Genomic DNA, 24,925 nt, shown 5'->3' with positions numbered 1-24,925 from the left:
AAACATAATTAACAATGTTCGAAACTTTATATCCTTTTCAGTATTGTTCCTTATCTCTTTGTACGAATCATTTTCGTATGCTTCGTCATCTTTTATAATTGGCAGATCATCTTACTTCATTGATTACTGCATGATATTTCGATATGTCAGAAATTGTATTTTTTGTTTCAATAAACTGTATCTTTTGAGTATCCTACCGTAATCTTTACATAATAAAAAAAAATGTGACACTTTTATATATGCTAATTATGTATGTATATGCCACTTATATAAAACTGTATGTGTATCATTTCTGACATTTGAACAGCTGATCGCAGGTAGTTTATATACTATATAGGCAACATTTTATATATTTATTTAATGCAAAGTATAAACATAACATATTTCAAAAAAATTGTTCACGTTAACACATTATATAATGCGTAAAGAAAGTATATCAATATTTTTATTCGCGAATATGAAGTAAAGATTTTTGAAGAATAAATATATGTAGTCACGTGGTAAAAATTCATATGCATTAATTGATATTGAAAAGATAGTCATTGTATCAATAAAGATTTTGCAAGTATGAAAGAACAAATGAGTTAATAAAGAATATTATTTATTACATTTCTAACAGCACAAGATTATTTTTTTAATATCTAATAATATGAGATAGAAAAAATTGTTTCGTATTTTGCACAATTTTAATTTCATAGCCAGTTTATTAAATATACAGAGTGTCTCAGACTTAAACGACCAAACTACAGAGTTTAATCTACGGGCAAAAAGACGAAAAATGTGTTATATAAATTTGTTAATAAACACTCTGTTACAGAGTTATAAGGAAATATTGTACGCGTAAAATAGGTAACGACGCAGTTATTGAAATCCAGCAAAATTCTCTTTGTAAAACTTTAATGTAATTAATTTCATTGTTTATTGATATAAAGTCTGTATCCAAGTACAAGGACAACATTTTGAAGTGAGGAATTAAAGATACTAATCATTTTTATTATATCATATACTATGTTTTATAACTATTAACAACACGGAATTGTCACCACATGATAATAAACATGTAATTATGCTGACACAATAATACATTCAACTTTTGTATGCTGTGACAGAAAATGTGTCGTTACATATTTCACGTGTACAATATTTCTTTATAATTTTGCAACAAAACGTTTATTAACAATATTACCTATTTCATGCATACTATATTTCTTTGTAATTTTGCAATATGTTTACTAACACTTTTTTATAGAAATTTTTCATCTTTTTGCTTGTAGATTAAGTTCACACAGTTTGACTACTGATGTTTAGAATACGCTGTATACATATAAGACAACAAATACAAAATTGAAATTGGTTTTATCAGTCTTATATAGTATGTTTACTGATAACAATAATGAAGATAGTAGACCAGTAACACCATCACAGGAAGATTGTTGCCACAGTGCATGTGATCCTTGTATTTTTGATATACATAAAAAATTACTCGAAGAATATGAAAGAAAGAAGAAGCAGAATATAAAAATCAACAACAGATCAAATGTATTACATTTATATGCATACAGAAATTTTGTGGTTTCTGGTATACAGGAAATATCTGAATGTTATATTTTACTTGTTTTGAAATATAATGGTATATAATTTTTTATTTTTAAATGTATTATTTATAAAAGTTATTTGCAATTGTTTATAGTATTAATAATTATTTACTTCTTTTATAGAAAATAATTATAAAGATTACAGTATATTAATTGATCCAGGACAATATGTTATATTACATTTACATGATGCTGCCAAACCATACACACCAATTTCTTTCACAGATGACTCTATTGAATTCCTAATTAGAATATATCCAAATGGAAAATTTAGTCAATATCTGGAAAGCATAAAAGTAGGTGATACAGTTCGTATTAGAGGACCATATGGAAATTTTAAATATGAAAGCAATAGGTATTTTGAATTATGAAATTATATATTTTGTTCAATTATCTTTTTGCTTAATATAAATTTATAACATATAATTTTTGGTATTACTAATACAAAATGGATGGTAGAGAGAATATTATTTTAAATATATTAAATGTTTTTTCAGTTTTCAAACAATTATTATGTTTAGTATGGGATCTGGGATAACTGCAGTTTATCCTATAGCAAAATCAATTGTTGACAATGAATCAGAAGAGACAAAGATTCATCTCATTGGAGGATTTAAAAACATACTGCAGATTCCCCTAAAAAAAGAACTACAAACCTTATCAGATTATTGGAACTTCAAGTGTACATTGCACATATCACAATTGCAAAGTAAGTAATTTTTTAAGTAAGTTTTTTTTCTACTATAAAAACATATCACATTTTTATGTAATTAAAAATACTTTCTTGTATTTTATACTTTAGATGTTTGTAATCTCCATGGTATAGATATAAAATCTGGAAGATTAAATGAGAAATCAATCTTTGAAATACTTCAAGATAAAATAGCTAGTACTACATTAATCTTAATATGTGGCTCTAGTCATTTTAATAGATCTGTTGTACAGTGGGTAAAATGCATGAATTATATACATATACACGTTTTTGAATGAAAATACATGAGTCACAGAAAAGATCATTATGTTATGTAGGTTTTGTAATTTAATTGTATTACCATTTAATGTGACATGATATGCTCTCTTTGCAGTTGGGGCATGAACCATGAATATGATCAAATATAACATGATTTCCAGCAATCGCTTGTAACCACTGAAAATAAAATAAATTTATAAATATTATATGAGATCTGAACAATTAATTAAAAGTTATCTCTATAATCCTTTTTCATGTATACAAACATACCTGTAATAAACAAGATGTATGGAAATGTTTCCTACATTTTTCATTATTACAAATCTTATCAGGTAGAGTCATATCGTCTAATTTTAGGGAAAAACAAATACAACATTCTTCATCAGCAACAACAACATTGTAATCTTCAACAGCTTCCTTCTTCATTTCCTGTTTAGGAAATATGTCTATATCTAATAACATCATTAAATTATTTATAATATCACAGTTTGGATTCCATTTCTGAAAAAGTATTATGGTACTTATATTACATAATTCAACATATTTTAATGCTATTATTTTACAATATTATTATAATGTAAAACTAGCAATATACTTCAAATATTACACACATATAAATTCTTAGAAACTAGTTCTGTCATTGATTCAACTTCAGTATCACTACCCATAAATTTAATTTCTGGCAAATCCATATGATTCAAAGGATCTATTTTAATGAACATTGATAAAGATGGTGTTAAGTAAATTCGTCGATAAAGATGGCTTGGTTTTGGAGGCAATGGATCTATTACCCAGCAGTTCCTAATCATTTGAAAATAACAGCTATGTTAAACTAGAAATTGAGCAAAAGATTGAAAATAAATGTTCTTGTCTATGTTCTTACTGATCAATTTGCTTCAAATTTGACCATGATTTCTCAAGCATTTCTACTTGTAATCTAAGTTTATTTCTGGCTATATTTAATGTTGATATATTTTTTTCGAAAGGCCCAAGAGAAGGTATTTCAGGTAAATCTGAATAAACAACTGTCCATGGACATGTTCTATGGCTTGTTTTCTGCAATCTTACAGCCACATTGTTCAAAGATAATTCAATTATATTTATCGTATTGTTAGCTGATACTTTAATTCCCTATAATAATGTGATTTCAACATTTACAACATTTAATTATTGTCTAAGATTTAGACACATAAGAATTTTTTTTAACAATAATTGTATAAATTTTTCACGTACAGATGGTATCTGAAGTAAATTTCTTAATTCTGCTAACATTTCAATTGCTTGATCATCTACTGCATCATATTCATAATTTTCAATAATATGACTAGAGTTGATGAAACTACTCTGTTTGGAAAATATTACATAAATGATACATAAATAAGATATAAATAGTTGTTACAAAGAATTATCACACTCACGATTAACAATTGTAATTGTTTTAGAAATGTTGATACTTTAGTGACATTATGCATTAAATCTTTCACTTTATCACTAAATCCTTCATTTCGTATGAATGCAATTTCTTTACCAAAATTAATTTCTGCATTAGACAGTAATGGATAATTATGCACAATCAATTTTAGCCTAATTCGCATATTTCGTCCTGAGATGCATGGAACTTCTAAAAATCCTTTCCATGTCATTGGTTTTTTAGAAATTAATATCATTTCTGGATGCCATTGAATCATAGATTTATAATCGTTGTTAATCATTATGGTAAATTTATTACTTTTCATTCTTCTTGTCTATATAAATTATAAGATATAACATTGTATATGACATCTATAGCCTTCACAAAAGTATGTTATATCACAAACAAAATGCAAATAGATCTGATATCCAATGCACTTTTATATTATGTGACAATCTTATACTCCGCCCAAGTTGAGTCAGCAAAAATAAACAAAATCATAGGAACAAAATATAGTACAACCGTTTAGCCGTTAAAGTTCCGTTATGTTAAAATTTATAGGAAGTTAAACTAAATAGTAAGCCTATGTAGTGAAACTCGAATGACACTAGTCGATGACCAATAGTGGTAGCCGTAGCAACGATATTAGTTTATGTTTACTATCTTACCTCGTTGGACGGAACTATAGATCAATCATAAAGTTAGTATTATTTTGATTTATTGCATGAATTTATTAGTTTAATATATTAAAATTAAGTTGAATTTATGTTTATAAACAGTTTATAATATAATTGTAATTTCAAGGATTGTTTCGTATAATTTATAATTACATTTTATATTACATTATTGAACTTTCAAATACAAGTTTTTAGACTTTGTTATATTGTAAACTTATACTTATGCATGTTGTATAATTTGTAATACATTAAATTAAAATTTAAGTAACCTTGAAAATTTTAGTACTTTGTCAATATGCATAGATAAGACACATCATGTATATAACGTGTATACGTAATACGTATGCATATTTTAAGTTTCCCATATGTACGTAAACATCATTTGTCATTATCGCTAGTAAACATTCCATTTAGTTTAAAATAAAATTATATTTCATGTAATTGTTTAAAGACAGTGAAAATGTAATTATAGTGTATCGTAACATAAACAGAGTCAATTATGTTATAAACACGTGTTCGTGATATTATGTACTTCTGCAACATTCCTTTCATTGTAGGTTATGAGTCATAGCCTATTTTTTACGGAATTTACTGTTTACTTCCCGTAAAGAAATCATTTTGTCATTGCTAGCTAAAAATGTTGAATACAATAAAAATATCAATGAAGACAGAAAATACAGAAAAAAGGTGACACTGAAAAAATTAAAGAAGAAGAATTAAAGAAGAAAAGTAAAGTATACATATTGATATTATAGTTCATATAATATTCATAATTGTCGTAGCACAATAAGAATCACAGTGTAGTTAAGAGAAACATTGTGAAGCTTTTATTGTTGTATTATATATATTGAAATAATTATGTATTATTAATACTAAATTTTTGTGGGAGTGATTAATTTCATAAACAGAAGTAACTTTGAAAGAACACAATACTATCTTTAATTGTGACCAAAGTATTAATATATATGACTAAAGATATTATCTATATAATTTTAAATGATATAAATAAAAAGTATTTTGTTGATTTGTAAAAAGAGAAAAATTGAAGATAAAAGATACAAAATACTTAAAGTAATAATTTTATATAATAAACTTCAAGATATTTTTAATACCTATAATAAGTTAATTATAGTAAAAGCTATTGATAATAGTGAAGAAAATATATTTAACAAGTATGACCAGCCCATTAAGAGATCAACCATGGGGTTTGCAAGTTATTGAAAATACATTTGTGAAATGCTGCGCTCATAGTCGTGTCAATCGAATGACATGGCATCAAGGCGTTATTTTAGCACTCACATATTTAGCATATACCTGTTACCATATGACACGAAAGCCCATGTCTGTTGTAAAAAATGTGTTGAGTTTCAACTGTAGCACTTTATCACCACCCCCAGACATTTTAATCAATGCTAGTAATCAAGATACGTGGTGCGATTGGGCTCCATTTGGTAAGTATAATATTAGCATAACTTTCCAATTTAAAGTGATTTGGACATGTATAACTTATGTCTCTTATTTTAAATAGATACTGCAGATGCTCCTGCATTACTGGGCATTTTGGACTCTGCATTCCTGTTTGCATATGCAGCAGCTATGTTCCTCAGGTGACATATTGAAGTGAGCTTATTTATGAGATCGGAGATCATAAAGATTATTTTGATAGTAATTTTACATTTTTACCATTTGCAGTGGTTTTATAGCAGAAAGAGCAAATTTACGATATTTTCTTGCATTTGGGATGCTTGCATCTGGTATATCTTGTTATCTCTTTGGTATTGCTAAGCCATACAATATCCATAGTTTATGGTATTTTGTTCTGGTTCAAGTAAGTGTATGCAAATGATTCATTACTTGTATAAATTTATTTTAAATGATCGTAAATTATTATCATATTTAGGCCATTGGTGGTGTCTTTCAAACATCAGGTTGGCCAGGTGTAGTTACAGTTGTAGGAAATTGGTTTGGTAAAGCAAAAAGAGGATTGATCTTTGGAATATGGAATTCTCATACGTCATTAGGCAATATTTTGGGCAGTTTAATAGCTGCCAAATTTGTGGAATCTGATTGGGGTCTAAGTTTCATGGTACCTGGAATAATAATGGGCTTTACAGGATTTATAATATTTTTATTTCTAGTACCAAATCCTACAGACATAGGATGTGCACCAGCCGCCCCATTTAGATATAGAAAATTTGGGACCGCCCATAGTTCAGATGAAGGAAGTAGTGCAGATGAATATGGAAATGTACACAATGTAAGTTAAATATATTCTTTAGTGAAGTTTCTATTTACTTTTTAGCATGTTATGCACTACTAATAGCATTTTGTAATTATTATTGTCTGTGCTAGCACTGGAATGCAAATATCAAACTTCTTCGAATATTTCATGTATTAATATCATATGTTATAAAATAATTAGCAGATAATATTAGCATTTCACTTTCTTTTATTTCAATAATTGAATACGTAGATGTTTAATAATAATTGCTTTTTATTCAAATAGTCATTAATTATTTAATCTTATAACATTAAGTAAAACTGTAATTAGTTATTCATTAGATTTTTGTGTTTATACCTGTTTTATATTTACATATATTTTTTTTTGCACATATTGTATGGTCACTAAAAATGACTCATTTACTGTACTTAGCGTCTCACTTATCGTTGTGCCTACCGCGAACAAGTCGATATTAATGTAAGTGCATGCTTCATTTTTTTATGTAATTAATGTTATACTTCATATAACTACATTAACACAAATAGCGTTTCAGTGTTTGTAGTATTTTAATATTTAGATTATTTCTTTGGTATTTTTTTATAATATATTTAAATTTTGCATGTATATACTTTATCAATATTTTTCTTATATTCCTTTGAGTATTTATAAAAAACTTATTTTGTAAGGACATCGAAAATGGACGATCTGAAACTAGTCCAATATTACCAAGGCATAGACATATACAAGAGAATTATACAGGAAATGCAATTGGATTCATAGAAGCTATGATGATACCTGGAGTCATAGAATATTCTCTCTCTTTATTTTTTGCAAAACTTGTAAGCTATACATTCCTATATTGGTTACCATTGTATATTGCAGCCTCAAGTTAGTATTCTTTAAATTATAATTAAAAATTGTATATATTATGCTAAAATATTATGTAATTATTTTTGTTCATTTTTAGCTACTTACAGCACAACATTAAGTGCAGATCTTTCTACTTTGTTTGATGTTGGTGGCATAATGGGTGCAATAGCAGCTGGTGTTTTGCTCGATTATACTGGAAAAAGTGCTCTAACATGTGCAGTCATGCTTGGATTTGCATTTCCAGTGGTATATAAATTTTTTAAATTAAAAACTTATAAATAACTTATACAAGTAACATAAAATATTAATAATCTGTAGCAACTTAAGACCTAAATATCATTATTAGATTAATAATTATTTATTTCTATAGAGTATAATTTTGTATAATTCATTATATAGTTATTCCTATATGACTACATTGGGAGTACTGGTTGGGCAATCAACATAATATTGTTACTAATAGCTGGCTTATTAGTAAATGGACCATACGCATTGATAACAACTGCAGTATCTGCTGAACTAGGAACCCATTCCAGTTTGGGAAACAATTCTAAAGCTTTAGCTACAGTTACTGCAATTATTGATGGTACAGGCAGTATTGGAGCTGCTGTAGGTCCACTGTTAGCAGGAGTGGTAGCTCGTTGGACTGGTTGGCATAATGTGTTTTATATGCTCATGGTTGCTGACATGTTGGCATTATTGGTAATTTTACTCAGAATCAAATACCTAAGAAATAACCAATATTCCAATTTTTTAATATAACATATTCTGTTTTAGCTTTTATCAAGGTTAGTTTACAGAGATATACAACTATATAGACGACGGCGGAGGACCATTTAATTTTATTCTCATACATTAAGTAAAGGATAATGGACATATACGTAAATAAACAAATTCTTCAAATATGTATTTGAATTTTAACTTTTTTATAAATGACATAAAATGTATAAAGTATTGTATTTTATGTTCAATTATGTTAAATTATATATATATAAAATGGATGTATTACTAAGTTCTAGAAATAGTTAACACCAGTGCACCTGAATAAACAGTATATTTTTACAACTAAGACTATTGTTATCTAATAAAATGCTAAGAAAAAAGAAACAATTTTATTTCACAAATTAAAAATGTATATTATAATAAGTCACTCATAAACAATTAAATAAATATAAGTATATCTTAACATCAAGGAATGCCAGTTGGAATTATGTAACTAATAGAATCTGCAAATTCACCCCATGCTGCTCTTTGTGTTTGAAATGTAACGATCCATGCTAAAAGAGCAGCTGACCATATAGTTGCTCCAATTGCAGAAAATATTACATCTGAAAATTAATATGAACAAAATATATGTTATACATTAGACAGTGGTGTTATAAAAGATATGACCTACATCTCTTAATTTGTTTTTGTTCCTCGTAATGTGGTTCAACAAAAGCTTCTTTTGCAAACCAAATAGCATTCACAGCCCAAAGAAATGGTAGAAAAACAAATCCAGCTACAAAATAAAACAAAACATTTACATATATCTATATAAACGAAATAATGCAATTAAAAATATGTAACTTACCCCTAAAATACCATTTACAAAGATACAATTTTTTGTCATTTGGTATTTTTGACAAATCCATCGTATCAACAATCTGAAAATTATAACCTATATCTTTGTTACATCAGATACACAAATGTGGAACGCAACGTTACTTTAATTTATCTACATATATCTCAAAAAATTGTTCGAAATATTAATAAGAGTGAGAAGATTTGCGAAAAATGCAATAAAAAACGCATTCATTACATGTCAAACTAAAATTTAAGATTTTCTTTCAAGTGGAAATGTTACTACATTTTCTCGATAGATGGAGCAGTTACATAGTTAAAAAAAGAAAAGAAAGATGGAAAGACGTATCTTAATTGTTCTCATAAGAAATGTACTAAACAAAAATATACGGTGGAAAATGTTTCAAAAATATATACACTACCGTTAAACGTTATTAAGCGATTGCTATATACAACTAATTATACGTGAAATTCATATTTAATGCGGAGAATTAAAGTGAAGACTTGAAATAGAGAGATTCGCTTTAGACGACTTTACAAAGTTTTGAATGAGCACCATTTTCTTAATCGCAATGGTGGGAACAGGTCACGTGATCGGTTAACTTGGTGTTCCGCTTGTCGCGCGAGTAACCGTGGCCAGCCATTTTGATTAGTAACATGGCGTCAGCGGAGATTAATATGGCGTCCTCGGACATAATAACTGAAGTGGAGATTCAACCAGATATCCAAGAGGTTGAAATAGAAACGATACCGGTGGAGATACCGTGTGAGACTGTGGAAACTACGATCGAAGGTGAAGATGGCCAGCCGATGATAGCCCTTCAAACACTTCCAGAGCCAGGACGCGAAGAAATCATACTACAGACGCAAGAGGAAATCGTCGGTAGTGATCCACTAAGCGTATATGATCAGATTCCAGTCCCGGAGAGCGATATTTATGTTGAATCAAGCCCTGGCCCATCGAAGAAAGGTCCTAAGAAGACCAAGAAAAGCGGTTCGTCGAAATTCAGATCGTCCGATCATACGATTTTTGGGGAAATGGGTTCGGAGACGAAGGCTAGAAAGTGGGAGCAGAAGCAAGTGCAAATCAAGACGCTTGAAGGTGAATTCTCAGTGACGATGTGGGCATCAGGTACCGACGACGGTAGGTTTCCCATTATTTATTTTTCCTAACCTTTTCGATAATCCGGATAAAACACTGACCGAATAGATAAATTCGCTAGAGAAAAACTTTCGTAACGAGTGTATCTCCACACACATTGTATCATACGCACTTCCGGTGGTCTCGAATCAATACCGTGCTTTTCACACGGGTTTACCAAAGAAATTAGTCGGATCCTTTGAGTCTTTATTATCGGTGAATTCGTTGACAGTTTACGTTGTTTGTTTTGATCGAGGGAACGCCATTATGCTACCAGGGGGCAGCCATATTTTGAAAATGGCTTCTTTTACGTGGATCTGTCCTGTTGATTGATAATGGCGGAGCTGTACTTACAGCAGAATCGACAAAGTTCTACTCTCTTATGTTATCTTTGTTTTTTTTATATGCATATTATTACCTAATTTTTTACCATTTTTTCATCATTGTATTAGTCTAATTAAATTTTTATTTAAATAAACACGTAATTTATTGTTTTTACGCATAAAATTACCTAGAAAAAATAGATTGATTCTTTCAAGTATGAAACATTCGGTCTTCTTACGTCATTTCATATTATATACCTACATTTCTTCTTAAATGTTTGCAATTATTGAATCAATTTAAAAGATTCAAATATATTTTTATTTCCCTTCATTAAGATTATATGTTGTCAAATAAAAATAAATAAAAAGGTATGAAAAGAATTGTAAAGCAGATCAACAAATATGTAAATTATGTTTTTATCATACCTGAGTATTATATAAATCGATAATCAAATTTATTCATATTTAATTTATCTTAAAATAACCATATATATTATAAGGAAGAAATCAAGAATTTTTTTTCAAGAAATCAAAAATCTATTTTTGCTTTTAATGTATTATGGGTTATATTAATATTAAATATACCCTTTATTATACCTATGCAAGGAAGAAGAATCTCAAATGTAGGTCTCTGCTATATTTTATATATTATTTAAACGTAATAATTTTTAATTAATGTTTGATATAGATATTTTATTACTAAATATGAATATAGGTAATTTTGCATATGAAAATTCATGAATTTTAATTTTCTAAAATGTACGATTTGTATAAAACTTAAATTACTTGTTAACATATATTATTTCAATGTATATGACTTTATATATTTAAAATATGTATATATGAGTTTTTAAACAGAGAAAAAGGAGAGAGAGGACTTATTTTATATGAAAAATATAAATAAAGGTATTGATAACATATTATGTAATCTTGCCTTTAAATATTTATCATTTTCAGTTGATACGGTTTGTGTAAAAAATTTGTCTATTTTTAAAGTTTATTCTGCTATTATACACAAATAAAAATACGTGTTTTAAATAATAAAAAATAAATACAGTAGCTTTTGTTTGGGACTGCTTGTTGTTGTTAAAGGGAGTGTCCTATTAGCTCCTCACCTGGTGGATGTTCCAGATGAAGGCTCTAATCCAGAGCCTGATCCAGACTACACAGAATACATGACTGGTAAATCCAATGCCAAATTCAATCACTCTGGAAGCTCCATTTCCGATGGAATGCCAGGTCTTGACCTTTCGGATCCAAAGCAATTGGCAGAATTTGCTAGGCCTGGTCATAAATTGAAAGTACGCAAACCACCTGTTCTAGATGGTGTAGAGCGCACTATAGCCTGTCCACATAAAGGATGCACAAAAATGTTCAGAGATAATAGTGCAATGCGTAAACATTTACATACCCATGGACCAAGAGTGCATGTATGCGCAGAATGTGGGAAAGCTTTTGTTGAAAGTTCCAAATTGAAAAGGCACCAGTTGGTTCATACAGGAGAAAAACCTTTCCAATGTACATTTGAAGGATGTGGTAAAAGGTTTAGCCTGGATTTCAATCTTCGCACTCATGTTAGAATTCATACAGGAGACAGACCTTATGTTTGCCCATTTGATGGATGTAGCAAAAAATTTGCACAATCAACGAATTTAAAATCACATATATTAACACATGCAAAGGCTAAGTAAGTAACCTTAAGCTTTTTTTTATTCTTGATATGTTTTTCTTTCTTCCTTTCTTTGTTTTCTTTTAAAGTAAAGAATTATTACTGAGTAACATGGAATATTTGACATTTGTAGGTCACGTAATGCTATTGGCAGAGGAGTACAACAAATTCAACTTCAACAACCTCAATTTGTACAAGTTGAAGTTGCAGATGTGGATAATCAACAATTCATTGTTTATGCTGATTAGCCCCCCTAACAATGATCTCATATCCTATAAACCTATAAATGGAATATCGTAATCATTAATTAGTAACGTAAACAGTGTAAATATTTTCATGATATAAGTGATGAGGGCAGGACATTACTAAAGCTGTTAGTTATCTTAAGAGAAGAAATTAATTAATCAATTTATACCTCTGTGCTTAGATGCAAAGTAAATAGATATCACAAGCACTATACTACTACAAAAAATAAAATAAAATTACACTAAAGAAGGTAGTGTATCTTCTGAGACATATAAAGTAGAATATTGCGCACTGCTCAATCTCATGTCTTGAGTCACACTAAATGATACCTAGTGCGCTCTCATAATACAACTGTATATATTTATACTTAAAGTAAAATATTGTATACAGTATATTTTGGAGAAATTCTGATAAGAATAAACTACAAAATACGTCTTTTCCGTCGGACTCAATTGTACCACTTTAATATACTTTTTACATTACATTGTAATTGTTAATAGTTATTGGAGAAAGGAAACATAAATGCGTCTACTGTGTATTATACCTTGATGTTCACAAAATATGATACATTTATTCATGTAAAATTATTTAGATGTTTTTAAGTATTGTCTAAAATTAACTGGACTCTGAAAGCATTGTAAGATCAAATGGATGAGTGTTTAATATTGACGGCATTTAAAAACTCACCGATTAATTCGAAAGATGATTCACATAATATATTTTATCCGTGATATTCACGAGTACATTATGATGTGCATGTACATCAATGCAATGACGTTACGAAGTTGTTAAAGAGTTCGTATCATTTCAAAGTAGGAAGCAATAGTTTATAGCTAGAACTATAATATTGATTGTATTAAATGGCGATTGCGTGCATCCCATTATATCGTTATTCATTAATATTCGCATATCACGATTTTGTACATGTAGCTACGACGTTGGAACATAATTCAATCTATATATTATTTCTAGAAGTATTTATACGAAAAATTTGGATAATTTATTTAATCACATAAAGTATATTCTTTCATTAAATTTTTTTGCAAATATTCACTTTATTTTTTATAATTGTACTCACAAATTTACTACAGTGAAAAAAATTGTTACCAAAAGTATTTCTTAAAAATTGGTTTTCCAAAATATTTTAAACAAATGATTTGTTATAATAATCCTGACTAGAATCTTGACTTTTATTTGGTTTGTATATTCTAGTGAGTTTTTGTACTTTTATTCTTGTAATAAAATATTAAAAAGATTGCTAGACATGAGTACAACAGCAATTTGGCCTATTATAAATGAATATTTATAGAAAGATGTTTAAGAAATATTTATAGAATCTTTTGTGTCCAATGGGAAAGCTAAATATTTGTTTAAAATTTAATCTTATAATATTTTATCAATAAGAATTCTTTATTCATTTTTATATTATGAACATTTAATATAATTCTTTGCATACTGTAATAATTATTGCTTCCTGCTGGAAGTAATGCTAAATATAGTTTGAGGTATATAAAAGTAATTTGTGTTTGAGTATTACTGATGTGCTAGTGTTATGTACTAACATTTTAAGTTAACCAATGTATTTAAAAATAAGGATACGTCATTTTTTATTTTTTATTTTTATTATGACACATGCAAAATTTTTTTCATGCTGTGATAATTTTATACAGTTATGGTGTTTATAGATAAAGATTCAATGATCATTGGAAATTTATATATATATATTCATTTTACAATCAAGAAAAGTATATCTATTTTACAAATTCAAATTATAAAAAATTATTGAACGTCAATATATAATTCTTGTTACGGAATAGTTTCCACTATCATAAATTTTAGAATTATGTATTAGGTAATTATATATCATTTAATCTTTTGACCATACTTTTAAAGTACTTATGTATATATCAAACTTTGTTTTAAGAGAAGTATATCTCCATATCTACTTTCTTGAATTTATTGTTTAAAAGAATTCAATGTGTTTAAAAACGAAATACATATTTGACAGATGTTTATGAATGAAAATTTAGAAACATCTTAACAAACACATTATTATTGACAAAACGGTCGTAAGAGAGATAAGTAAATTTGAATCATTTTATTATCAAGGATTATTACAATTGAAAAATAACATAATTAATACCTTCCAGACCGTCCATCTCTACCTTTATCATCTCTACCTTTTCGGCGATCTTTGGATCTGGATCTTCTGTCACGAGATCGTGATCTTCGCTTACGATCACGGCCACGGGATCGCGATCGTGATCTTGATCGTCCTTTACCACCCTTTTTTCTGCTATATAAATAACGTCGTAATTCTCGTGAAATAGGTTTCAAATGCATGAAATTACAAAATCCTGAACGTGTGCATTCTCTGTAAAAACATCGAATTTCTTTTTTAGTAACAGGTATTTTATATACTTAGAAATGAAAAAATGTCAAAAAAATTAAATTTGTATAACTCTTTAGATTTACTTTCTATTATTTAATAGTAATTACATACCCCATTTCATATTGACGACAACAGGCTTCTCTGAAATCAGTGACTGGAGAAAGTTCTGCATAAACTGGTCTTCCACCAAACCATCTATTATTCAAGTCATTTACAGCCCTTTCTGCATCTTCTTCTCTTCGGAATTTAATGTAAACATTCCCAACTAAATGATCCCCAAGATTATCACACACATTCATTTCTTCTATTTCACCATATTTATCTTCACATTCAACGAAGACATCTTCAAAAAAATTGTCATAATGTTCTTGCATTTCTTCATCAGAGACATTTGCCACCACTACAAAATAATGTTTATTAATTATGATTGTAGAAATTACTATCTTCAATATTGAATAATGATATAAATTTAATCTATAATATACTTACGATGAGATCCGTCTGCACTTTTTGCTGAATTTTGAGGGTTTACATAAAGGTTTTGCAACAAACATGTCTAAAACAGTTAATTACTTGAATTTTTTGTTATATATTTATATTATATATATTGTTATTTATATATTATTGCTTTGTTATATATTGTATATTTTTATATATTTTTTGTTAATTATTTGAATTACAGTTATTTACTTGAAATGATATGTATGAATAATTGTGTTTATATACTTTATATAAATGTATTTATTGCTGAGAAACTTAAATTAAAAACAAAATTCTCTATATAAAAAGATACATAAAGCAATAAAACACTACTTAGTAATGTTAAAAAGAGTTTGAAAGAAATTAAAGGTTAATTAAGATATTTTTACCTGACTAAAAGTTGGCTTGTTATGAATTCGAGAACATCTATCTCCATGTCGACAGGCACCGATTTTGAAATAAAATGAACAATTTACTCTAAAAATAAAGGACAATAATATCGTTGATTTTAGTTTGGAGAAAGCTATTCAGCATAAACTTAAAGATCCAACTTACTTGTCTTTCTCTGTACCGAAAATTGATGCCAAATACTCTGCCATTCTTCGTCGTCTGTTAGTATTTCTCAATCGTAAAACTCAATGTTTTGTGAAACATGCAAAAACTTGACTTGTCACAACATATACAACATTTGCGTGTAGCTCTGATCCAAAATGGCGGTATCATAAAAGAATTGCTTAATAGGTTTGTCAGTAATTGTACACGATTTCAAATTTTACCTCTAGAGGACGCGCAGACTTTGCATACTGAAGTATGAGCATAGACTAAATTTTACCTCTAGAGGACGCGCAGACTTTGCATACTGAAGTATGAGCATAGACTAGATACAGAATAGATTTGATATGCAATACTTTTTCGTGTCCTACGTTTAAACATAGTGGAAGAGAGAAAATCTCTCTGGTAGTTGTTTGAATTAAAACTAAATTTTCGTGTGACTAGTATTGGGAATCATACGCAACAGTTATCCTTATTCCAGAAAATTAGATACTACGAATAATTAATTATATAATTATACGATTGTGCTATGAACAATTTATCCCTATGCTATGATCATAGTCACAGAGCAAATAAAAATGATGAAATTTTCTGGGGTTTTAATTAGATTGAGTTTAAGTTTAGTTCTAAGGTAAAATTATTTATATTTATTTTACATTTACATTACTTATAGTTGTTTGCGACACCTTTTTGTGATATTTTGCTTGTTTAAATAGTTCTTTTTAACATATTAAAGTTTAAAAAATATCAGAGATACTGACCAAATTTCTCATTATTACTAGACTTTACATGCCAGTGTCACCATATGTTAACCGATGTATTAAAGGAAAGTAGCGCGAAGTTTATCAAATCAAATGTATAAGAGACTAAAATAATAGTGCAATACAACAATGCATTATTATATACACAATATATAGTACGACATAAATGATAATACAATACGAACTATTTAAAATTAAAAAAAGTTAATTAGAGGACATAAAAGCAGTATTCGTGAAATAAATATGTAATATAAGTATTTAACACGTTGACTGCCACGATACTCGTATTCGGGTGTCGCTTATTTGACTTTTTTTTTTTTTTACGTGGGAAAATCCTCTCGGACACCCTGCCCCCTTCTGGGTGGCGATAGGGTAGTGTCGGACTCAAACCAACTAAAACCCCACGGTGGTCTTCCTGACGCTTCGCAGAAGTGGCCCGGGTTCTTTTGCGAAATCCTGCCGGAGCACTTCTTCGTCTTCTCCCTATTTGTTGTTAAGGTGTTCCAGGTGTTTCAGGGCTTCCACTATCCTGTCCCAGGGGATGGCGTTGAAGGCGTTCGCGACATCCAGGCAAACTGCCAACGCCACCCCGCCTCGGGGTGTCACTTATTTGACTACTTGCGAAGGATCGTCATAGGTATTTGAAAAGATATTCCATAATAATAAAACTGTTGAATTGTTATAAAAGTAATACGAAAATGGTTTATTAAAAAAATTATTTAGAATGTAAAACTTTAAAGCATTCTATACATACTTGAGGTTGGTCGGGACAATTTGGACAATAAGTTGTTATTTTCTTCAAATTCTTTTGTGCCTTTGTTCGGTCCATTCGACGTCTTTTATTTGCATAACATAGTTTGCATGCGCGTCTAACGCTTCTTCCGGAATCATTTTTCCGTACGGCGATATTATACTGATTCCGTCGAAGACAAAGATTTTTTGTATTTTCAGACAACCCTAATAATTTTGCAACTAATAATTGTCTAAATATTCTAATATTTATATTCTTCCTTGTTGCAATTTTGTAAACCGTCAAAGACAACAGAAACCGTTTACACCGTTTACAACAGAAATTCCCAGGAGTTGAATGCCAAGTTTTCTGTACCCTTTGATTCCTTTTTTAATTGTGGTGGCATAAGAAACCATTTGATCGGAATAATCTATACCACACTTTCCTTCATTATATTCAACAACAGCTAATGGTTTTAATGTTGCGAAGAAACGAAACGAGATCAATCTTGAGACCACCACTTGAACGACTCGCATTACTGAAATATCGATGGGAGCACCTAGCAGAGAACGCTTGGTACTGTTGCACGCGTGGCCTGATGGTAATTTCTTTGAAAAAACGCGTGGCAGTCAACGTGTTGATATAAAAGAAATGGAAGTAATGATCAATGAAATTCGTAAAAAGGAAAAGGGAAATATTTTTTGTCGTTTGCAATCGAAGTTAAGAATTAATGCGAATTATTTTACATATCTCAAAAATAACTAAAAGTTACATTCTTATCGTAAACGCAGTCCATGTCCCTTTGATTCGACCTTTGTTCATTATACTGCAGACCTCGATCACCATAAAAGCAAAACTGCTTACGTATGTTTACTTAGAAAAATTGAATATCTTAACATTTAATAATTTATAAAAAATATTTTTCTGGGAAAATAAATAAATTTTTTATATCTAAAGGTCTTTTTATTTATATAATGCGGAAATTTAACGTTTTCCTCCGACACGGGGAGCTGCTTTTTGTGTTATCTTTGCAGCTTTATGTTTTGGTTGTACTTTTGCCTTAGCAGGTACAACTGCTTTCTTCGTTGCTTTTGCAGCTTTCTTTTGTTCCTTTGCAGCTCTGAAATAAAAAATATGATATATACATATTTTAAGAAATACAAGTAGCAAAATATGTACCTAGTATAAGAATTGTATGAACCCGCAAAAGCCAGACAGTGTGAAGTATATTACAATTCTGGGTGAAGCAATTCATTTATTCTAAGACAGTCTGAAATCTAACATGATATGAGATATCACGTTAAAGGAACAGATGTCTATAACATCAAATTTTGTGATATAAATTGGAACAGATATATGTTTGGTTATATCTGAGCAACACTTACTTAATTGCTTGTTCTCTCTGTGCTTTACGAATTTCTGGTTTCATATTACGTTTCGCTAAAATATCTGTAAGAGATGCACCTACAATCGCACGTTGGAACTTTTGAGTACGTCTTGTCCTTTTTTTTGCTTGTTCTTCTTCTTGTCCCTTTTTGTGCTTCCGTCTATAATATTAAGTTATATATTTTATAATTGATTTTCAACTTCCATAATGTATAAAATATTAAATATTAAAAATAAATATACCTGTATAATACAGTCCATGTAACTTTCCTTGGATTACGTCTCATTAAATGTGCAGATTCACATTTTGAATTTAAAAATGTGAACGTCTGAAAAAATATAGAGGTTATGGTTGTCAAAGATATAATCAAAACAAGGAGCTAATATTACTTAATTATAAAGAGAGTATAATAAAAATGTAATAATGTGAGAACCAGCATATAAAAGTCAGATATATAAAATTTATTTTACGTACTTTTCCGTCCACTTTTACCATGGTTTTACCATGGCCGGGATATATTTTATATCCGCTATACGCGCAAAGACCGATCCTGAAAAGATTGACACCATATTTATTATAAATATCTTCATTTTATAATTCCTCGAATATGTTACACCAATTTTTAATGATTGCGTTTAATTTGTCAGATATATCTCTTAAAAAAATTCACTTACTTCATGTTGAATTATGGTGAAAAGACAGATTTAGCAAAATGGCCGACTTCTTGTGGATACAATATGGTGGAATACGCATTAAGTGCTGCCAATATTTAAAAACCAACTTCTAAAGGCATTAATTTAAGTAACGATCATATAAATAGGACTTGACACTCGCTAGGGAAAACTGTTCGACCATTGAGGCATTGATGTCTAATCGCGAAAAATCTACTTGGATAATTAAGACAATCTATATTCTTACGAGACAGACAGAGATGAATAGAGTGTCTCTGTCTCTTTCTGAGTATTCATAACATGTCACACGTATGCAGAATAGAAACTTATTTGTCTTCCATGTTGATTTTTTACAACTAGTTACTTTCCAATTTTCGGACGATTTTCACTATGGTTCGTGATATGAATATGAGACCTTTTTGTATAATTGTGATTGAATCAAATTAATTAGAAATTGAAAATATTAAAAGATACCAAAATATTGATGAATGGAATAATAAATATTTAACACAAATTACATTTAATGTACAGATTTTTAACAGAAATCTGCAACAAATTTGTATAATATACGGGATTTTATAAAGGTAAACTGTTAAAAGTACTGAGTGTACTGTCTACGGACTATCAATTTAATGTATACAATAAAAGTGAAAATAATTTTTACATAACCACAAGTAATATTTTCTCTAACACTGTATGATAATATTCCCTATATTGGCTGAATTTCACTTTATAGAGCATAAAATCATTGACTTTTGCTAATTTAATTAAAAATATTTATAATTTAAAGTTATTTTAATTGCAAAATAAAATCACGTGCTAAACAGTTTTATTTTAAGGTTATTGTCTTACTACTGTCAGTCACTCATATCTTTAAAATGAAAGATACAAATATTGTGGGATTTGCCGACCCAGGAGAAATAAACGATAGTGACGAAGATAACGAAATTAATAACATTAAGAAGAAAGTATGTAAAAAATCAGGAGGATTTCAATCCATGGCTCTTAGTTTTCCTCTATTGAAGGGGATATTAAGGCGCGGGTATAAAATACCAACACCTATTCAAAGGAAGGTAAGCTGCATGATGTTGGTTAAAATAAATAAATTGTCTTTATGAGTTTAATTACTAACTTAGTATTTTTCTTATGTGTGTATTATTTTATGTCATAATATTATTATATATATTATATAGACAATTATATTTTTATAGACAATTCCTTTAGCTTTGGAAGGACGTGATATAGTGGCAATGGCCAGAACAGGGAGTGGAAAGACTGCTTGTTTTTTAATTCCACTGTTTGAAAAACTTAAAACAAGGCGAGCAAAAGCTGGAGCTAGAGCTTTAATTTTATCACCTACTAGAGAATTGGCATTACAGACATTAAAGTTCATAAAGGAATTAGGTAAATTTACAGACTTAAAAGCAGCTGTAATTTTGGGAGGTGACAGTATGGAGAATCAGTTTAGTGCAATTCATGGAAATCCTGATATATTAGTAGCAACACCAGGAAGATTTCTACATATCTGTATAGAAATGGACTTGCAATTAAATAATATAGAATATGTAGTCTTCGATGAAGCTGATAGGTAAAAATATATATTTCTATATTATATAATTTCCTTTCATTATAAATATAATAAATCCTAATTTATAAATTATGTTACAGATTATTTGAAATGGGTTTTGGAGAACAAATCACTGAAATCACAAATAGATTACCAGAATCGAGACAAACATTATTATTTTCTGCAACATTACCTAAGCTTTTAGTAGATTTTGCAAAAGCTGGATTAACTGATCCTGTCTTATTACGTTTAGATGTAGAAAGTAAAATACCAGAACAATTAACACTCTCATTTATAGTATGTCGCCCAGAAGAAAAATTGGCAGTACTATTATGCTTGTTAAAAAATGTTATTAAGAGCGATTCTCAAACAGTAATATTTGCTGCAACTCAACATCATGTTGAATATATTCATCAGGTATATGTATGAAACTTACAATTTAGGATTAACATATTATATATAATGGGCTAGGGTTTATATATATAATGATTGTATTTTATTAACAGATATTAGAAAAAGCTGGAATTTCTAACACGTATATCTATTCTAATTTGGATCCATCAGCACGAAAAATAAATGCAGCTAAATTTCACACTAGTAAAGTCCGAGTTCTAATAGTAACAGATGTTGCCGCTCGAGGTTTAGATATTCCACAATTGGATAACGTAATCAATTTTAATTTCCCTGCAAAGTCGAAGCTCTTTGTACATCGAGTAGGTAAGGAAACAAGTTAGGTTTTAGATTGTATAAAAATTTATATGTCGATAATTATCGTAATAGGTCGTTGTGCACGAGCGGGTCGTGTTGGCACTGCATACAATATTATAAGTCCGGACGAATATGCTTATTTGCTAGATTTACACCTTTTTCTTGGACGTCCGTTAAATATTGTACCATCTTCTGGATCTATAGAAAATACAGATGGTATTGTGGGTAAAATGCCACAAGCAATGATAGAAGAAGAACTTGCAGAATTAATAAATTGGCACAGTTGTTCCACAGATCTAGTATGTAGTTTTGATAGATTTGTTCAAAGAATTATTAAAGATATCATATTTACATTCTGTTAAACTTATATATAGACAAGTATGGAAAAAGTTTGCGATAATGCATATAAACAGTATATTCGATCGCGACCTCTACCTTCATCGGAAAGTATTAAAAGAGTAAAGGAATTACACATTGGCGAGGCAGGTGTTATACCAGAATATTCTGATGTTTCTTTAAGTACCACGAACTTGTTATCAAAAATAGTCAATTATAGACCTCAAGGAGTATGTATATTCATACAATTTATATCAATTATATGTTATAGTTATATGATATTTAATTATTAAGTATTTGTTATAGACGATATTCGAAATTGGAGCCAAGGCATCATCTATTGATTATCAAGTTATGAAAAAAAAACGGACGTTACATAAAGAAAATATTATAAATTTCCACAGAAAAGCAGATAAGGTAGAAGTTAAAAAAAGTACAGAAGGTAAATTCGCAGTTTAATAAACTAACGCGAATTTCATTTGTATAGTTTTTATTTAATAATTGACAATATATTGTAGATTTACCGAAAAAAGTGTATCTTCCACCGAGTACAACCGATGAAATTAATGAAGCATTTAATACGGTTGTACTTCCAAAGAAAAGGAATCTCGATGATTTATATAAACCTAAAAAGAAAAAACGATCGATAATACGAGATGAAAATTTTTTTATTCCATATAATGCTCCAGATAAACATACAGAGGAAGGGTGAGTCTTTAGTAAAACAGTTGTTTTTAGTGCACGCTGTATTTAGCCATATTTTTACAGTTTAGCAGTTAATTCATTTAATACGGAAGCAGATAAAGTACAAATGGATTTAACTGCTGATAATGAAGAATCTCAACGATTTCAAGCACAGATTAAAAAATGGGATCGTAAAAAGAAGAAAATGGTTACTGTTAATAACGTACGTATTTTACATCATTAAACATTCATATGAAACAAAATATTTCAAGAAAATATATGCTTTTTTAAAGGAACGAAAAGTTAATAAAATACGAACAGAGTCTGGAGTTTGGATACCTGCCAGTTACAAATCAAATCGTTATACGAGTTGGAAAGAAAAAAGCAAAGTCGATGCTACAAACGACGATGACAGCGAAGAAGAACCTTCACAAATGCAGAAGTGTATGTGAAAATAATATTTGAATTAATTATTGTTTGAGCTTATGTAGATACGTCACGTATATATTTATTTTCTGTGTGTTTCAGTGCAAACAACGGCTAATACACATTGGGCGCGGCACAATCAAAAGTTAAAGGAAAAGATTAAAAGGAATATTGAATTGAAACGTCCAGAACAAATTCTAAAGGCCCGTAAATTGCTTGAACAAAGACGTAAAAGAAACGGCCGAAAAAATCGAAAAGGTCAGAAGAATAGTAGAAGGAAACATTAGCAGATGATTTTTATATTGATATACAAATATTAAATATCTGTTGAATATGTTTTATTATATAAATGATTATTTATAATGATGAATTATAATTATGTCGTCTATGTCGTTTATTTTCCTTTCCCATACATTTCAACTTTTAACAATTACATATTTATTAATGTACAAAATTTTGTTTTTTAATAATTCTATATATATTTTTTCAATAACTTTAGAAAATGAAGTAAATGAAACTATGCAAAATCAAAAATAATATTGCGATAGATCGCAGAACGATTATGAAGTATTATACAATTTGTGAAGATTTCCATTGCATCATCGCAATTCCCTTGCATAATTGTTGGTTCTACGTCAAAAGCTTATTACGTGTAGCTGATCGGTGGTTTCTACGAAATAATGGAAGCCTCAGAAAGTTGTACGAACTAAGAAAGGCACTTATCATTATGGTAAAAGTTATCTTAGTGATGAGCCAAAAAAGACGAAGTCAACAAATATCTTCAAATATGAGTACTTTGTATTTTTATATTTTATTTTAAATAATTTATTAAATTTCCTATAACAAACATTCAATGCAATTATTATTAGAAACGAAGATGTTATTGCACATAGATTATTAAAACTGTTATGGTATTTAATTTTTTAATTCTGTTGATTTACATAATTATTTTATCTTCCACTAAATATTTATTTATGGTATTCTAATAAAGAATAATTAGTAATTAATCGTTTAATATTTTACAAATAGAAAACAAATATTATTTCTAATTACAATTATTTCTGCATACATGATATTTAGTGCATATTACATATATGTTATATTTGTATCGCATTTCATGTATTAAATATGCAATTCATGTAGAAAAAAATGTTTTTTCAATTTTAGATAGAATATATTATTTTTTCGTCTCAAATTTATGCATTATTAGACATTAGTGATTTGCGATACTAGATAATGAAGTAAAAGGAGAGAAAGGAAACCACCATACACACCATAGCTCTCTTTGTTAGTCACAACTGACAACTGGTTTTTTGTTGGAATATAAAAAGCTGATACTGGAACAGTATGAATCATTTAATGCTGATCATCGTTTATTTATATATATGTATCATCATATCCAGATATACTATGCATATCACTATTATATTTTGTACTGCTTTCTATATATATCGAGCTTTCACCCGATTAAAGTTAGTATAATCAAAAGATCAAAGAAAGAAAATAATAATCAGACATGCCTAAACCAATTCGATTTATGAAATA

At 28.9% G+C, this 24,925-nt stretch overlaps 8 protein-coding genes and 1 non-coding gene across 21 annotated transcripts; 4 read left to right on the top strand and 5 right to left on the bottom strand.

Annotated features, from left to right (window-relative positions):
• The first annotated feature begins 190 nt into the window (after nucleotides 1–190).
• On the top strand, nucleotides 191–2,771 carry LOC100648877 (NADH-cytochrome b5 reductase-like). 8 transcript variants are annotated; one of them, XM_012315173.3, is made up of 5 exons: nucleotides 191–317; nucleotides 1,275–1,630; nucleotides 1,719–1,950; nucleotides 2,093–2,304; nucleotides 2,398–2,771. In XM_012315173.3, the coding sequence occupies exons 2-5, from the start codon at nucleotides 1,375–1,377 to the stop codon at nucleotides 2,583–2,585; spliced, it is 888 nt and encodes a 295-aa protein (XP_012170563.1). In that variant the 5' UTR covers nucleotides 191–317; nucleotides 1,275–1,374; the 3' UTR covers nucleotides 2,586–2,771. The 8 variants fall into 8 exon arrangements, with proteins under 8 accessions (XP_012170563.1, XP_048266871.1, XP_012170564.1 ...); XM_048410914.1 differs by lacking the exon at nucleotides 191–317 and adding an exon at nucleotides 368–500; XM_012315174.3 differs by lacking the exon at nucleotides 191–317 and adding an exon at nucleotides 452–565.
• Nucleotides 1,952–4,346, bottom strand: LOC100648110 (E3 ubiquitin-protein ligase FANCL). 2 transcript variants are annotated; one of them, XM_020865995.2, is made up of 7 exons: nucleotides 3,984–4,346; nucleotides 3,799–3,909; nucleotides 3,449–3,696; nucleotides 3,177–3,366; nucleotides 2,836–3,066; nucleotides 2,648–2,742; nucleotides 1,952–2,430 (listed from the first exon to the last, which is right to left on the bottom strand). In XM_020865995.2, coding segments are annotated over exons 1-7 (1,194 nt in total). In that variant the 5' UTR covers nucleotides 4,302–4,346; the 3' UTR covers nucleotides 1,952–2,429. The 2 variants fall into 2 exon arrangements, with proteins under 2 accessions (XP_020721654.1, XP_048266870.1); XM_048410913.1 differs by having other exon boundaries at nucleotides 1,952–2,742.
• A 178-nt stretch (nucleotides 4,347–4,524) lies between these two features.
• On the top strand, nucleotides 4,525–8,813 carry LOC100647909 (glucose-6-phosphate exchanger SLC37A2). Of its 3 annotated transcripts, XM_003399850.4 has the most exons (10): nucleotides 4,525–4,676; nucleotides 5,211–6,104; nucleotides 6,182–6,260; nucleotides 6,346–6,481; nucleotides 6,554–6,910; nucleotides 7,307–7,351; nucleotides 7,561–7,762; nucleotides 7,842–7,990; nucleotides 8,144–8,446; nucleotides 8,522–8,813. In XM_003399850.4, the coding sequence occupies exons 2-10, from the start codon at nucleotides 5,828–5,830 to the stop codon at nucleotides 8,582–8,584; spliced, it is 1,611 nt and encodes a 536-aa protein (XP_003399898.1). In that variant the 5' UTR covers nucleotides 4,525–4,676; nucleotides 5,211–5,827; the 3' UTR covers nucleotides 8,585–8,813. The 3 variants fall into 3 exon arrangements, with proteins under 3 accessions (XP_003399898.1, XP_020721652.1, XP_012170560.1); XM_012315170.2 differs by lacking the exon at nucleotides 4,525–4,676 and having other exon boundaries at nucleotides 5,928–6,104; nucleotides 6,182–6,273; XM_020865993.2 differs by lacking the exons at nucleotides 4,525–4,676; nucleotides 7,307–7,351 and having other exon boundaries at nucleotides 4,902–6,104.
• On the bottom strand, nucleotides 8,782–9,420 carry LOC100648994 (gamma-secretase subunit pen-2). The gene is made up of 3 exons (XM_003399859.4): nucleotides 9,318–9,420; nucleotides 9,141–9,245; nucleotides 8,782–9,072 (listed from the first exon to the last, which is right to left on the bottom strand). The coding sequence occupies exons 1-3, from the start codon at nucleotides 9,376–9,378 to the stop codon at nucleotides 8,933–8,935; spliced, it is 306 nt and encodes a 101-aa protein (XP_003399907.1). The 5' UTR covers nucleotides 9,379–9,420; the 3' UTR covers nucleotides 8,782–8,932.
• Nucleotides 9,421–9,646: 226 nt separating this feature from the next.
• On the top strand, nucleotides 9,647–13,133 carry LOC100648336 (transcriptional repressor protein YY1). Of its 2 annotated transcripts, none has more exons than XM_003399853.4 (3): nucleotides 9,647–10,451; nucleotides 11,903–12,458; nucleotides 12,574–13,133. In XM_003399853.4, the coding sequence occupies exons 1-3, from the start codon at nucleotides 9,965–9,967 to the stop codon at nucleotides 12,686–12,688; spliced, it is 1,158 nt and encodes a 385-aa protein (XP_003399901.1). In that variant the 5' UTR covers nucleotides 9,647–9,964; the 3' UTR covers nucleotides 12,689–13,133. The 2 variants fall into 2 exon arrangements, with proteins under 2 accessions (XP_003399901.1, XP_003399902.1); XM_003399854.4 differs by having other exon boundaries at nucleotides 11,864–12,458.
• A 1,636-nt stretch (nucleotides 13,134–14,769) lies between these two features.
• Nucleotides 14,770–16,333, bottom strand: LOC100648530 (splicing factor U2af 38 kDa subunit). The gene is made up of 5 exons (XM_012315182.3): nucleotides 16,114–16,333; nucleotides 15,948–16,035; nucleotides 15,568–15,634; nucleotides 15,190–15,478; nucleotides 14,770–15,060 (listed from the first exon to the last, which is right to left on the bottom strand). Exons 1-5 carry the CDS (start codon nucleotides 16,155–16,157, stop codon nucleotides 14,823–14,825), a joined length of 726 nt encoding a protein of 241 aa, XP_012170572.1. The 5' UTR covers nucleotides 16,158–16,333; the 3' UTR covers nucleotides 14,770–14,822.
• A 2,209-nt stretch (nucleotides 16,334–18,542) lies between these two features.
• LOC100649189 (60S ribosomal protein L24) lies at nucleotides 18,543–19,819 on the bottom strand. Its single transcript, XM_003399861.4, has 5 exons — nucleotides 19,663–19,819; nucleotides 19,463–19,538; nucleotides 19,231–19,316; nucleotides 18,987–19,148; nucleotides 18,543–18,721 (listed from the first exon to the last, which is right to left on the bottom strand). Exons 1-5 carry the CDS (start codon nucleotides 19,665–19,667, stop codon nucleotides 18,586–18,588), a joined length of 465 nt encoding a protein of 154 aa, XP_003399909.1. The 5' UTR covers nucleotides 19,668–19,819; the 3' UTR covers nucleotides 18,543–18,585.
• LOC125386152 lies at nucleotides 18,791–18,919 on the bottom strand. The gene has a single exon (XR_007226045.1). It is a non-coding gene; the product is annotated as a small nucleolar RNA SNORA79 (small nucleolar RNA).
• Nucleotides 19,820–19,954: 135 nt separating the features above from the next.
• Nucleotides 19,955–23,768, top strand: LOC100649425 (ATP-dependent RNA helicase DDX54). Of its 2 annotated transcripts, none has more exons than XM_048410885.1 (12): nucleotides 19,955–20,243; nucleotides 20,499–20,732; nucleotides 20,871–21,247; nucleotides 21,328–21,643; nucleotides 21,733–21,943; nucleotides 22,007–22,233; nucleotides 22,309–22,500; nucleotides 22,577–22,712; nucleotides 22,789–22,978; nucleotides 23,039–23,177; nucleotides 23,248–23,398; nucleotides 23,483–23,768. In XM_048410885.1, the coding sequence occupies exons 2-12, from the start codon at nucleotides 20,538–20,540 to the stop codon at nucleotides 23,665–23,667; spliced, it is 2,319 nt and encodes a 772-aa protein (XP_048266842.1). In that variant the 5' UTR covers nucleotides 19,955–20,243; nucleotides 20,499–20,537; the 3' UTR covers nucleotides 23,668–23,768. The 2 variants fall into 2 exon arrangements, with proteins under 2 accessions (XP_048266842.1, XP_048266843.1); XM_048410886.1 differs by lacking the exon at nucleotides 19,955–20,243 and adding an exon at nucleotides 20,336–20,353.
• The last annotated feature ends 1,157 nt before the right edge of the window (nucleotides 23,769–24,925 follow it).

This window comes from Bombus terrestris, chromosome 12 (assembly GCF_910591885.1).
Source record: "Bombus terrestris chromosome 12, iyBomTerr1.2, whole genome shotgun sequence".
NCBI lineage: Eukaryota > Metazoa > Arthropoda > Insecta > Hymenoptera > Apidae > Bombus > Bombus terrestris.
This window is presented reverse-complemented; position numbering and strand designations above follow the sequence as displayed.

Bases quoted from the DNA above. Each gene is read 5' to 3' on its own strand.
- LOC100648877 (XM_012315173.3), top strand. From the start codon at position 1,375: ATGTTTACTGATAACAATAATGAAGATAGTAGACCAGTAACACCATCA. The intron at 1,631-1,718 runs GTATATAATTTT...CTTCTTTTATAG, and splicing joins ACTTGTTTTGAAATATAATG to AAAATAATTATAAAGATTAC. The intron at 2,305-2,397 runs GTAAGTAATTTT...TTTATACTTTAG, and splicing joins GCACATATCACAATTGCAAA to ATGTTTGTAATCTCCATGGT.
- LOC100648110 (XM_048410913.1), bottom strand. From the start codon at position 4,301: ATGAAAAGTAATAAATTTACCATAATGATTAACAACGATTATAAATCT. The intron at 3,697-3,798 runs GTACGTGAAAAA...ACATTATTATAG, and splicing joins ATTTACTTCAGATACCATCT to GGAATTAAAGTATCAGCTAA. The intron at 2,743-2,835 runs GTATGTTTGTAT...TTTTATTTTCAG, and splicing joins ATACATCTTGTTTATTACAG to TGGTTACAAGCGATTGCTGG.
- LOC100647909 (XM_003399850.4), top strand. From the start codon at position 5,828: ATGACCAGCCCATTAAGAGATCAACCATGGGGTTTGCAAGTTATTGAA. The intron at 6,482-6,553 runs GTAAGTGTATGC...TATCATATTTAG, and splicing joins GGTATTTTGTTCTGGTTCAA to GCCATTGGTGGTGTCTTTCA. The intron at 7,991-8,143 runs GTATATAAATTT...TTCATTATATAG, and splicing joins TTGGATTTGCATTTCCAGTG to TTATTCCTATATGACTACAT.
- LOC100648994 (XM_003399859.4), bottom strand. From the start codon at position 9,378: ATGGATTTGTCAAAAATACCAAATGACAAAAAATTGTATCTTTGTAAA. The intron at 9,246-9,317 runs GTAAGTTACATA...TTTATTTTGTAG, and splicing joins TTGTAAATGGTATTTTAGGG to CTGGATTTGTTTTTCTACCA. The intron at 9,073-9,140 runs GTAGGTCATATC...ATTAATTTTCAG, and splicing joins ACAAAAACAAATTAAGAGAT to ATGTAATATTTTCTGCAATT.
- LOC100648336 (XM_003399854.4), top strand. From the start codon at position 9,965: ATGGCGTCAGCGGAGATTAATATGGCGTCCTCGGACATAATAACTGAA. The intron at 10,452-11,863 runs GTAGGTTTCCCA...TTGTTGTTAAAG, and splicing joins GGCATCAGGTACCGACGACG to GGAGTGTCCTATTAGCTCCT. The intron at 12,459-12,573 runs GTAAGTAACCTT...TGACATTTGTAG, and splicing joins TTAACACATGCAAAGGCTAA to GTCACGTAATGCTATTGGCA.
- LOC100648530 (XM_012315182.3), bottom strand. From the start codon at position 16,157: ATGGCAGAGTATTTGGCATCAATTTTCGGTACAGAGAAAGACAA. The intron at 16,036-16,113 runs GTAAGTTGGATC...CTTTATTTTTAG, and splicing joins TTCGGTACAGAGAAAGACAA to AGTAAATTGTTCATTTTATT. The intron at 15,061-15,189 runs GTATGTAATTAC...ATGTTTTTACAG, and splicing joins TGTCGTCAATATGAAATGGG to AGAATGCACACGTTCAGGAT.
- LOC100649189 (XM_003399861.4), bottom strand. The intron at 19,149-19,230 runs GTATATTTATTT...TTAATATTATAG, and splicing joins ACATGGACTGTATTATACAG to ACGGAAGCACAAAAAGGGAC. The intron at 18,722-18,986 runs GTAAGTGTTGCT...TTTTTATTTCAG, and splicing joins CAGAGAGAACAAGCAATTAA to AGCTGCAAAGGAACAAAAGA.
- LOC100649425 (XM_048410885.1), top strand. From the start codon at position 20,538: ATGAAAGATACAAATATTGTGGGATTTGCCGACCCAGGAGAAATAAAC. The intron at 21,644-21,732 runs GTATATGTATGA...TTTTATTAACAG, and splicing joins ATGTTGAATATATTCATCAG to ATATTAGAAAAAGCTGGAAT. The intron at 22,979-23,038 runs GTGAGTCTTTAG...ATATTTTTACAG, and splicing joins GATAAACATACAGAGGAAGG to TTTAGCAGTTAATTCATTTA.